Raw genomic sequence first — 13,778 nt, forward strand, 5'->3', positions numbered from 1 at the left:
TATGGAATCGCAGTGACGCATCGCATGGCACACACCGGTTGTGTCCCGGAGAGATATGACCCTTAGGGCTACTTGCACCATTCATTAACCCGGGGTCAACCGGTTAAACCTGGAGTTACCATGGTTACCAGTACAATTTGACACTGGGTTAACGGTTTAACCGGTAAACCTCGGGTTAGTGGGATGGTGCAAGTGGCACTTACCGGTATAATAAGTCCACTGCAACACACACTGAGTGCAAGTGACGTAAGCGGGCAGGCCGACGCGGTACCGGAAGACTTCCTTCTTGGCCGTGTCCAGGGGGATCAGGAAGCGGTCCTCGCGAGTACCGGATACTACGAGGGGGTACCTGAAATGTGGATGTTGTTATTGTTGTTTGTAATGTCAATGTTTTGTAAAGGATTACGATAGAATATGGATGAAATTAAAATACTCTCAGTATGGTGTGAATACACAATTGAATAATCAGTTTTGAAGGTTGGGTAATTCCGAAAATCACCAAGAATTCTATCCTTGATTCCATCTCATTCAACATTCGGAAGTAATTCGGCATTACCCAAATATACTTTACAATATTTTGTGGAGAACACCCTAATAGTATTAATTACGACTGCGCCTACATTGTTTGTTTGTCGGTTTGTAGTCCCTACAATTAGTTTGCCCTTTCATTAAAAAAATCCTAGATATTCAGGACGCAATAACCAATCCCTAGCCGTAAAAATCATGCAAATGTTTAAACGCATGTAATAAGCAAATGCCGGAAAAAAAGATTGTCGAAAATTAGAAAAGCGTAACGTAGCGTAACGGTTAAAGGATGACTCACGTTAGACCGGGCCGTGTCCGAGCCGGAGCTTCCGGCGCATACTTTTCTATGACAGATGACAGGTGATCACGTGCTGCTTTCCATAGAAAACGATGCGGCGGAAGCTCCGGCCCGGACACGGCCCGGTCTAACATGAGTGAGTTAAAGGTGAGGATGAAGAAGAAAAGATGATGGAGTAAGAGATAAGCAAATGATCACACTCTACCTGTCAAAACATTCTTGCGTAGCTTCCTGATTAGGGTTGTTGTTTGGACATAGTTTCATCACGAATGTGCCCAGGTGATTGGCCGTCAGTTCGATCTCCACTTCGATTTCCTGAAAATAAGTGAAATATCGGGTGAACATTCTTGGTATATTTCTAGGAGGAGGAGCGCTGATGGCCTAGCGGTAAGAGCGTGCGACTTTCAATCCGGAGGTTGCGGGTTCAAACCCCGGCTCGTACCAATGAGTTTTTCGGAAACATGCCTCCAGCCACATGAGGCCTAGGTTCCGAGAAATGATGCACGTCGCCGCACACGCCGCAGCGGCCTGAGTTTTGTTCCCCCTGGACTGCCGCCTAATTAACTCATGATCATGAGGCCTCGTCCAATCAGACGATGTTGCCGTTGCCCGAGTTCCTATTCCTACACTATACTTAACATGTAACAACACCAACTCACCTGTCCAACACTGTAGTGCTGCGTGATGATCCCTTTCCCAAACATGCCTCCGGCCTCATGGGGCCTATGTTCGGAGAGATGATGCGCGTCGCCGCACACACCGCAGCGGCCTGAATTTTGTTCCCCCTGGACTGCCGCCTAACTCATGATCATGAGGCCTCGTCCGATCTGATGATGTTGCCGTTGCCCGAGTTCCTATTCCTACACTATACTTATCATGTAACAACACCAACTCACCTGTCCAACACTGTAATGCTTCGTGATGATCCCTTTCCCAAACATGCCTCCGGCCTCATGGGGCCTAGGTTCGGAGAGGTGATCTGCGTCGCCGCACACGCCGCACCGGCCCGAGTTTTGCTCCCACTGGACTGAACAGTAAACATACAATTGATGTTAGTATCGAAATATATGTAGTTAGGTATTTATGATATCTTCGTGCTGTGGTCACGGAAATACCACAGCTTGTGTGAAGAGGTTAAAGTGTTATAGGACAATCTAGCTTGGCTGCTCTGGTCTTATGGGCTAAAATGCTGTGGCTAGTCCCGCGCACCCTATAAAGCAGTTGAGCAGTTATAATTTAATGAGCGTTTCTTTTATTTTTTGCTATTTTTATATACTGTGACCTTTTTTTCCACTTTAGTGTTATTTCTAGTCAGGATCGCGAGCCCTTTTCATCCTTATAGGAGAAAAAGTGTCCTAAAATTTCCATACATATTTCAAACTTTCCATTTTGTTACCGCCATACAAAGTAGGTATATGGGGAAATGTGGTAACACAATAGGAAAAAAACTCTGGGACATTTTTTTATCTCATTAGGATCGAAAGAGCTCGTGATTCTGAGTAGAAATAACAAAAAAAGGTCACAATATACAGGGTGTTTGGTCCATCGTTTGCCAAATTAAAATTGCGGTTAAGTGGGGTATTTTTCTATCTTTTCACGCCCTTTAAAATCTTTTTGGCTCACGAGTTTTTTTTTTGTTGCTTTATTTGTTGTTTTCGAAAAATCTTCAGGGCCGACTCGTTTAAACTTAAATTTAAAAAAAAGTAAGTGTTTAGAGAGATGCAACGTTTATTGCGTCGTGATGTCTAACGTTAAACGGTTTTATCAAAGTCAAACTTACTGACATTTACCCTCTAGTGTTTTTTTATTAACCCTCAAATGTTTTACAACATGTAAAAATTAACACCAAGGCCAAATTCGATTTTCAATTAAAAAAAAAACCAAAAGAGACCACGTTCTTGAAATTAGTTTACACAATTCTGTGTTCTGTCCTCTTTCTAATGATGTACAATAATCCCAAAAAACCTTTCATAACTTCATTTTTTCCCGATGTTTTGTAACGGACGCAACAGGCAAAAATTATTGATGCCTAAACATTGACGCTGTAATCTACTTTGAAATCCCCTTTGCCTATCCACACGCGGGTTTTTTTTCAGCGATGAGGTTTGCTGGTTGTGAAGGTTTAAAACTTATCTTTCGTAAATTTAGTTGAAGGTGCTATCTCCCTCTTACATAGCACAAAAGCTGTTAGGTTCCGTTGTCGCGTCCATAAGTAGTTAATTTGTGTTTGGTTTTGTCTATCAAATTGTAATTAAATGTGAACGCACCTTATTAGTGGGAGACCCTTTAAAAAAAACTGAGGCCCGAAACGCGGGAAATGTGACCGATGTCAGAACTTAAAAAGCCATAAAAAACAGAAGGCAGAAAACTGAATTGTCTTTTGTTAGTGCTTTTATTAATTTCTGTTTTGTTGAGTTTTGATCATTTGAAAATGGCTACTTTTTGGATTTGAAAATGGCTACTTCACAGACAGCAAACCTCATCGCTGAAAAAAACCCGCGTGTGGATAGGCAAAGGGGATTTCAAAGGAGATTACAGCGTCAATGTTTAGGCATCGATAATTTTTGCCTGTTGCGTCCGTTACAAAACATCGGGAAAAAATGAAGTTCATGAAAGGTTTTTTTGGGATACATGTGGGATTAGGTACATCATTAGAAAGAGGACAGAACACAGAATTGTGTAAACTAATTTCAAGAACGTGGTCTCTTTTTGTTTTTTTTTTTAAATTGAAAATCAAAGTTGACCTTGGTGTAAATTTTTATATGTTGTAAAATATTTGAGGGTTAATAAAAAAAACCAGAGGTTAAATGTCAGTAATTTTGACTTTGATAAAACCGTTTAACGTTAGACATCACGACGCAATAAACGTTGCATCTCTCTACTACTTGCTTTTTTTTTAAATTAAGTTTTTTAAACGAGTCGGCCCTGAAGATTTTTAAAAACACAAAAAAATAAAATAAAAAAATAATCGTGGGCCCAAAATTTTTTTAAAGGGCGTTAGAAGATAGAAAACTATCCCACTTATCCGCCATTTTAATTTGGCAAACGATGGACCAAACACCCTGTATAAAAATGGCAAAAAATTAAAGAAACGCTCTAATAATAAGTGGAAATGCTGAGAGTATCATGGGCGGGAGCGGTTTGTTCGGATATTTTTTTTTTAAGTTGTAACTTGTAGTTGAAATTTTTTTGTTAGGTATTTAAATATTATGTTCTTTTTATACAAATAGTCAATAAAAATGTGGTAATAGTAAAATAACTAGGTAGGAAGGTTGTACTTGAAGGAGGTCTTCTAAGATTATATAGTTTAAGGTTACACCTTGTAGTTGTAGCCTTACTGTTCTGCTGGACGTTAGCCAGATAAGAACAAGCATATTAGCCAAGTATCTATGGAGTATACTATACTATAGTAGACTATAGTCAAGTATGTACAGTCAAAGTCAAGTGCAAAAATATGGGTGCATATAACCAGGGCCGGATTAAGCATGTCGGGGCCCCTAGGCAGTGCAAGGCTCGGGGCCCCCTACAGTCAATTCTGTATACTAGTGTAGTAAATGAAGCAAGTTGTTGTATGGAGACCCATGCATTAATTTCTCAGTCGATGAAATTTAGCTTGGTTATTGTATAGTATGAGCCGAGACTAACATTATAAATATCCAAAAAAAAACACTCCTAAGTTAGGTAAAAACATAAATCTGATTATATATTGAACCGAGTAATACCTCAGTCCAAAATTATTTTACAAAATAAGTTATTTGTATCAGTATGTGATACTAGAAAAAAATCTAAAAGTTTTGTCAAACATGAGAATATTTTTTTATGATACTTCCTTTTTTTGACGCTCATTTTCATCGGAAAATTGCTCTGTCATTTTTTTCTTCTTATATGATCTTAGAATATAATTTGGCGCAGTGGGTAAAAAAATCCAAAAAAATGCGTACTTATCGAAATGTAATGTATTATAGAACTATTAAAAACTGAGAGTGGAAAATTTTTAGATTTTCATTTTGTAAGTATAAAACGGCAATAAAATGGCATTCCAGTGAAAAAATTAGACTGAGCAATTTTCCGGTCCAAGACACGCCAAAAAATTTTATTTTATTAATACTGGTATTTCTGCTGGGATATTTTTTTGATATTTCATATATTGTTGCAATACGTTACATGAATATGTCTGGTGAAGAAAGTTTGAACGGAGCATTTTTCCGTAAAAAGATATTAACGATTTAAGACTTTAGGTATTTACTTTAATTATATTATTATTATTCTTTGGAAATTTATACAATACTTTTTATTTATTGATACTTTATCGTACTGTAAAGTTTTTTCTGGCTGAGGAATTACTGCGGGGTCCACTACCTTTATTTACTACACTATACAGCATGTTCAGTTGTTCAGTACCTACAGGGAAATAAGTTTGCGTGTTTAATTTCAATCTTCAGCCGAGACGATCCAAGTCTAGTCAGAACGATGTCTTTTTCGCTCTTATTGCTTGGACATAAAGCTTTTTTCTATCAATTTTTGCCGATTCCGCGTTGCGTCAAGTGTAGGAAGAGCCCTTTAGGCTTAAGGCCAATCCCCAGTGGAATACCAAAGCTGTGAGCTTGAGCGTCACTTTCCTATCTAACAATGGCAAATTTTAAGCGAGGCTACGCTTAATTTTGCGAGACTGAACAACGATTGTCCGACCATAAGACAAAACGCCGAGCCACATGATTAGAATCAACCTAGTAATAAATAATTTCCATATACAGTGAAACCTGGTTAAGTGGGACCTGGATAAGTGAGAAACCTCTATAGCTGGGACTTATGGTGCGGTCCCGATACTTTAGCACTGAATTACCTCTGTTAGTGAGATAAAACGAACCTCTATAACTGGGATTAGTTGTTGTGATTTTATAGTCAGATTTACCTCTATAATTGAGACAGAGAGTGTATTTCACCTCCTTTACTGAGACTATATTTATAAGATTACATTTTCCTAGTTGTTTTTTTAGAATTGTATAGGAATTGACCTCTGTATCTGAGATAAAGTCAGTCTATGACCTCTCTAACTTGGACTTTATTGATCAATTTCCGTATTCTTACTAACTCTTAGTCTATCCACAAATTCCGCATTTGCTTAATTGTGTCTAAACGACTTCAAGTTTAATTTAGTTACTTTATGTAGTTAAAACTATCGAAACGAAAGCTGAAATCTTGATAAGTAACACGAATGAACACATTTTCATTTAATAATTTTCTAAGAGGCAATGAAGTCCATATCAAATTTAATTGAAAAAAAAACTATCATTTGAAAATATTATCATTCAAATTAAATTTAAAGAAATAATTAACAGACTTAAAAAATATTTAGGGACAAGGATTATTTTACCTTATTTATTTTTAAAGATAATTACAAAATACCTTATTAACCACCTCTATAACTGAAATATCCTCTATTCTCACCTCTATTAATGGGACCCTCTGTAAATGAGACAGAAATTTATTTGTACCTGGCTAACTGAGAGCCTGGGTAAGTGGAATACCTCTTTAAGTGAGACCAATCTGCTCGTCCCTTGAATTCTCACTTATCCAGGTTTCACTGTATTAAAATTATTAGAGTTAAACTAAGATAAGTCTGCAACGATTTTGATAGCACACGCAGTGCAAGTGTTATTTTAAACGTCAAACTGCTATGAAATTATGACGTATAAATAACACTTGCACTGCGTATCCTATCAAAATCATTGCAGACTTTTCGTGGTCTAATTGTATTCATTTACCAGTAAACCTAACATGTAGATAAAGGGTCAACCAAAAAACCTACCAAAAACGCGAGCGAAGCGAGCGCGAAATTTTTATTAACAATATCGCAAATTGTGAAAGCCTCTTAAAAGGCCAGGCCGGGTACCGATCTTCACCTGGGCCTAAAAGTCGAAAGTGAGGCGAGCTTTCATGCCGCGAAGTCAAAGCCGTGCTTCAGGCTTCAGGATAAGTACATAGTTGAGCAAAGACACGAACCAAATTCCATTGTATTAAAAAGCGAGACTGCAGGCCCAGCTAGGCGCAGCGAGGCCAAAACCTAAGCTGAAGTAGAGGAGATGAGGAACACAAACCAATGGTAAATTGAGGTAAAAAGTGAGGCTGAACTGAAGATCGAGCTCAGCAATCTCCGCATTGCTTGACAAGCCCGAAGCGTCTTTTAGCGAAGTGAGCTTTCATGCGAGGCCAAGCTACTGAAATCAATATTGATATTTCTTAAAAAGCGACGCCGAAGGCTGAGCTGTAAGGAAGCAGCGCTCTGACATGAACCAATCGTCGAAAAAAGGTCACTTTTGTGACGCAGTTTTACATACATACATTTTGTATGGATCGTCACTAAACTGACACCCCAAATTCGTCTAAAAAACTGGAGACACTTTTTTTCTTTGTTTTCATCAATAGTCCTCGTGATTCTGAGTCGAAATAACCCAGAAGTTGTTGGTTGTTCAAAAAAAAGGATATGTTAACATTTTTTCAGAAAACCTTTCTAACAGGGGCCCGTTTCTCAAAAGCTTGTAACTTGTAATACAAGCGGATGTCACTTTTTGACAGCTTTTGTTAGAAAGGGACTTCCACTTGTATTACAAGTTACAAGCATTTGAGAAACGGGCCCCAGGTACGCATATACGCCCCGTAAACTGTAACGTATTGCTTCAATTTTATTCCAGTTACATTAAATTCAACAATGGATCTAAAGAAAAACAATAACAAAAGCATACTCATTATTATTAAGCAACTATTGTTACTCGTGAATTTTGATCCTATGAAACATAATTTTATTTGGTGCGAGCTGAGCCGCCGGGGCCCCCTAGCCGAGGCGGGGCCCCTAGGCAGTTGCCTACTTTGACTTAGGGTTAATCCGGCCCTGCATATAACTTACTCAAAAATATGTCCCGTAGTTCTTAATTTGCTGACATAAAAGCTATGGGACATATTTTTGAGTATGATGTGTGCACCCATATTTTTACACTTGACTGTACGTATACAGAGTGGCTTAAAAAGAACCGCATTCCCGTTGCCAGGGAGGTTTTGGGATAGTCCCAAAACCTCCCTGGCAACGAGAATACAGTTAATTAGGTACCTACCTACATGACATGTATTATAAAGGCTATGGTCGCTCATGGATGTAGGGAGATGAAAGTCAAAACTTAAGTGATGAAGTTAATAAAATCCGTGTAAGCTTTAACTATACACTCAAACAAAACAAAGTGTGGACGTGTCATTATAAACGTCATTATTTTCATAGAATTGACATCAATGATGAGTTGATTACATTGCCACATCTTGTAATTGCGAATGCAATGCTGAGTTAGCTTAATAGTCTGACTCTATTGTATCCACTGTCTACTTAATGTTTAATTATAATCCCACCAAAAACATTCTGTAAAAAACTAGCCAAGTCTCGATGGAGCTGCTTGTTTATCTCTAAAAAGTAATGAAATCTAGACAAAGTCGTGCCAAGTCTAAGGTTCCTTACTGCGATTTCTTTATTATTATAGTTAATGTTGTGTGACTTGGCCGTTGAAGGGTACACAAGGGTACAAAACCAGGTGCTCCATGACACCATTGCACCAATCTGTCGCCAGAACCGCTACCCATTGACGATGGAAAATTGCCACTTGGACAACGTTGATTCAATAACCAGTCAATTGTAGGCTTGATAAAGCTGCGTATTTCAATAATACTTATGTATAGGCGAGCCTGAAACAAACACTTCTTTTTGAAGCGTCAAATCGACCATCGATCTAACATAAAATAGACCTACAGACGGACTTCTATCAATGATTAGAAGTCCGTCTGTACTGGAAATAATTTTTTATACTGTATGTTTGGTGTCATGGAGCACCTGGTTTTGTACCCTTGTGTACCCTTCAACGGCCAAGTCACACAACATTAACTATAATAATAAAGAAATCGCAGTAAGGAACCTTAGACTTGGCACGACTTTGTCTAGATTTCATTACTTTTTAGAGATAAACAAGCAGCTCCATCGAGACTTGGCTAGTTTTTTACAGAATGTTTTTGGTGGGATTTCACTTCTTTTTGTATAAACGTGGGCATATTGATTTATTTTATTATATTTTCTTATTTGACACATTTTTTTTCTTTTTAGGAGTAGTTTTTTTATTACCATATCTCTAAAAGCTCCGTCACACATGAGCGTTTTCAAAGCGCGGCGTGAGCGGGGCACGATGCGAGCGTGACGCGAGCGCGTGGCGCTCGCGATCGGCGCTTGGACGCAGCGGCCCGCCGGCGCGCTGCGCGCGCGACCCGCTTTGTTCACGCCCGCGCAGTCACACAGAACACAGCGCGTGTTGCGAGCGGTCACTCGATTACTGAACGTTGGACGTTGGAAAGCATGATCATGGACGTTGAATAGTTTCACGAGCGTTTTGTAGCGTGCAGCAGTATATTGCGACAATACTGCCGACTGCATTACAGCAGCAAATGTCAAATACGATGATGCTGACCGAATTTTTGATATTTACCTCAGTAATTCAATCGGCAGTAGTGCATGCTGCAATCCTGCTGCAGTATAGCTGCCGACTGCATTACTGCCAAAAATGTCAAAGTTGATGTATTTTTAACCGCCTTAAAATAAAGGTCCTCAGTTTGACCCGTATGTATGTTTGTTCGCGATTATCTCGCGTTTGGCTGAACCGATTTTGATGCGGTTTTCAGAAAAGTGTTTGTTACATTCTGGTAAAGGTTTTAGTATACATAGCTCTGAGCTGATGCTGAACCCTGGTTGTACCTAGTGGAACTCAGGTTTGGTGCAACATAAGCCCACGCTATTTTGGTCATCCGTCACATCTTGATGAGCACTTGGGAGAGCAGTACCTTAGACAGAGCTGATGCTGAACCCTGGCTGTACCTAGTGGAACTCAGGTTTGGTACAACATAAGCCCACGCTATTTTGGTCATCTGTCACATCTTGATGAGCACTTGGGAGAGCAGTACCCAAGATAGAGCTGATGCTGAACCCTGGCTGTACCTAGTGGAACTCAGGTTTGGTGCAACATAGGCACACTTTGTTTTGGTTAACCGACTTGTCGTCGTGTGCCTGTTGCAGAGTTCCATTAGGCGGTCATCAAGATGTAACGGATGACCAAAATAGCGTGGGGCTATGTTGCACCAAACCTAAGTTCCACTAGGTACAGCCTAGACGTGTGCGCCGCGCCGGCGCGCCGCCGCCGCCGGGCTTTTTGACCACGCCGCCGCCGCCGATAAATGATCGGCGTGAAATCGGCGTGACCTTGAGTGTTGTTAATTAGCTATTCCAAGTTGATTTTTGGATTACAAAATGTATTTTTTGTATTATTTATGTTACAGTTGTCAAATATACATCGCACACAAATATAAAAGTTCGCGAACATTGCGGGCATGTGAGCACACCATTTGAGTAATTATAATGTATTGCCGCAGCTGGTCTGGCGTTTACTTCATCGCGCTTGGCATCCAGCTCTAAGCGCCGTCGCGATCCAAAATCAGTTACGGTGGCATTTATTGCTGCCCGCCCTTCCGTCCGTATGGCTTTGGCTGCCTGCTGCACCCATCGAGAGGGTTCTATACGACACTTTTTCATGTGCCGCTTAAGCACATCTTTGTACCTGAGGAATTGGCCGCCCTGTTTCCGCTTGCCCTCATCAAGCTCGGAATAAAAGAAGCGCTTAGCCACACGCTGGTCGTTCATCCGCGAAACGTGACCGCACCACCGAAGCTGACGTCGCATGAGGTATACCTCGATACCACCCACATTTGCTCCACGCAGCACTTCGGTATTCCGAACACGATCAGACCATCGGATCTTCAGTATCTTGCGTAGGCATCTGAGGTGGAATCGATCCAGCGTGCGGATATGGCGGCGATAAACGGTCGACGTCTCAACGGAGTATAGAAGGTTGGGCACACAGACCAACACCTATAGACCGAGCTTATAGGACGACTCGCGGCCACCGCCCGTATGGTGTATAGGTCAAATATAAGATTGTTCGCGCGCCGCTCCGATCAGTTGCGCCCAAGGTTACGACCTGTTAGCAGTGTGCACGAGTCTAAGAAAATAAATCGTAAACTATTGAATTCATTGGGAAATTATGGGATATTGCAGCGTAAAATGGTGTGGCAAGTCATCTAAGACATCTACTTACGAAACAGATGGAATAACATCCCACAGGAAAGTCAAATTCATTATTTCATTGAATAATGTTTCTTGTCCGCGGGGTTCATTTTATACTGGTCGTAAGCAGAGGCGAAGTATGTCCGTCCCTTTTCGTCAACTTGAAAATGCAATGCGCTATCCCTTTCCCTTTCGACTAGTGATGTGACGATGATGGTTTTTCAGTTACGGAAACTTCGTGCTTCGTCATACCGTATTGTACCATTTTAGACATAATATATAGGTAATATGTTGTGTAAATTTTTTAGAATTCTCTAGGCCAGAGGAGCAGTTAGGCCGCATGTCACGAGATGGACCTGATGATGAACTTCAAAGTGCGAGGGCACTCGGTGTTGGTTTGTGATAGACATATGTTGTATGGGTTTTTTAGAATCCTCTAGGTGAGCAGTTAGGTCTCATGTCACGAGATGGACCTGATGATGAACTCCAAAGAAGTGCGAGGGAACTCGGTGTTGGTTTGTGATAGACATATGTTGTATGGGTTTTTTAGAATCCTCTAGGTGAGCAGTTAGGTCTCATGTCACGAGATGGACCTGATGATGAACTCCAAAGAAGTGCGAGGGAACTCGGTGTTGGTTTGTGATAGACATATGTTGTATGGGTTTTTTAGAATCCTCTAGGTGAGCAGTTAGGCCGCATGTACCGAGATGGACCTGATGATGAACTTCAAAGAAGTGCGAGGGAACTCGGTGTTGGTTTGTGATAGACATATGTTGTATGGGTTTTTTAGAATCCTCTAGGTGAGCAGTTAGGTCTCATGTCACGAAATGGACCTAATGATGAACTTCAAAGAAGTGCGAGAGAACTCGGAGTTGATTTGTAATAGGCATATGTTATTGGTCCATTTGAATATGTTTTCAATACAACCTTCTATGACCTTAATAAAACGGACAAAAGAAAATAATTGTATGAGATTTTGGCGACACTTTTTTCTCGTATCGAAAGAGATTGCGATTCTGAGTGGAAATAATATAAAAATCCTAAACTTTAAAATTCATGTTCTGGGTACTTTAAACAGAAATGCCCTAATATGTTAAGTAAACATTTCAGGTACATTGTTAAATTACTTAATGAAATATTAAATTAATCAATATAATTATTTATTAAGTAAGTTTACTCTAAGTATTCTAAATTGGTAACAATTTTACCACAATAAATTTCGGTATCACTGGTAGCAGTACCCACTACCTGTAATGAACATGTCCCATCCCTACGCTTACACGTGTCAGCGCGCCATGTTTGAAACGACCAATCGCAACGCCGTGAGCACCCCTCCCGCACCTCACAGTTTGGTGATTTGGGTCGGGAACAAAATGGCCAATATTAGGTTTCTAGAGGCGGTGTTCTGTGGTTGGGCAGCACGACTGCCATATAAACGGATATCTTAGTGGCCAGTTTTAATCGTGCGAGCTGAGGACCTTGTGGTCTAACTTGCCAAAAGCTGCAGCCGTTAATTTCAGCATCAAGGTCGCACTTGGATGTTAAGGTGCTCCCCAGGTAACGGAACTTGTCCACCTGCTTCAGCTGGTCCTCGCCGTGTTTAGACACGTCGTTAGCGACCAGTGCCTGTTAACTGACAACGTCCAGCGACATCACCTCAGTCTTCTTGACACTGATCTTGAGCCCAAATCTGCGACAGGACTCGTCGAAGCTGGACAAGAGCTGTTGCATGCCTTCCGGGGACTCAGTCACAAAGCACAAGTCATCTGCATACATGATCTCTGTGATCACTGAGTATGAGACTTTTGTGCGTGCTTTAAACCTGGCCAGGTTGATAATGTTGCCGTCAGTGCGAAAGCGGACGCGAACACCTTCAGAGCATGTGAGTAAGACTTCTTGGACTATGACCGAAAAATACAACGCTAACAGAGTGGGTGCTAGGACGCAACCTTGCTTCACCCCGCACGTAACGGGGAAGAAGTCCGATTGTTCGTCGTCAGTAGCAACGCAGCACTCCATGTCGTCGTGTAGGAGTCTCACTAGCCTTACAAACTTCTCCGTGCATCCAAGCTTGCTCAGAACTATCCAGAGGGCTTCACGAGGCACGCTGTCAAACGCCTTCTCGAGGTCAACAAAGCAGAGAGACAGTTGACGACCTTGCACTCTGCTTTTCTCTTTTAGTTGACGCACAGAGAATATAGCTTCACAGGTGCCTCGGTCAGGCCGGAAGCGTAACTAAATCAACTAAACCAACTAAATAAGTACATCAATTATTAATTAAATGAAACTGAATAGCCAGTTGCAGAAACTATTTGACACACCAATTAAATAACTGAGTAATCCTAAGTATTCACCGTCAAATGTTAACGAACGAACGAAGACTGCTGCCAGTGCTGCTTATACCTTGGACAGCTAGAAGAACAAACGCCTCCATTCTCAAAGAGCTCTATATCGCCACTCATCTCTTCCCAACATGCCATGCGTGAGCCCTTAGATTCTTCGGACATATTATCCAACGCATGATGTGAAGAAACACATGAATTTAAGCCGAATGAATGGTAAACGTGCTCGAGTTGGAGCATGTGTGAGATGGTCGAACGCTATGAAGAGGTCGGCTTGCAGCAGTCTGCACCGTGCAGTCCATACGGCTTATGACCGCACGAAATGGAGACAGATTACATGTGGTCGCGAGCCTCAGCAATGAGAAAACGAGAAAGAAGATACGTCTCAGTAAGCCTGGTGGTTGTACGACAAGAAAACCATTAAAAATAAGCCATAGCAGTCCACTATAGTCTAGCAAATGTCTAGGATATG

At 40.9% G+C, this 13,778-nt stretch overlaps 1 protein-coding gene across 3 annotated transcripts in view; it reads right to left on the reverse strand.

Annotated features, from left to right (window-relative positions):
* LOC134793022 (uncharacterized) overlaps positions 1-13,778 on the reverse strand; it is an 83,983-nt gene that overhangs the window by 4,360 nt on the left and 65,845 nt on the right. For 2 of the 3 annotated variants that reach the window (XM_063764549.1, XM_063764547.1), the window contains exons 4-6: positions 1,483-1,613; positions 1,029-1,138; positions 204-349 (exon numbers count right to left, since the gene is read on the reverse strand). In XM_063764549.1, the coding sequence (XP_063620619.1) occupies positions 204-349; positions 1,029-1,138; positions 1,483-1,613 (387 nt within the window). Of the gene's footprint in view, positions 1-203; positions 350-1,028; positions 1,139-1,482; positions 1,614-1,719; positions 1,851-13,778 lie in introns of all 3 variants that reach the window. The other variant, XM_063764550.1, reaches the window with a different exon arrangement.

Source organism: Cydia splendana, chromosome 8 (genome assembly GCF_910591565.1).
Source record: "Cydia splendana chromosome 8, ilCydSple1.2, whole genome shotgun sequence".
Lineage (NCBI taxonomy): Eukaryota > Metazoa > Arthropoda > Insecta > Lepidoptera > Tortricidae > Cydia > Cydia splendana.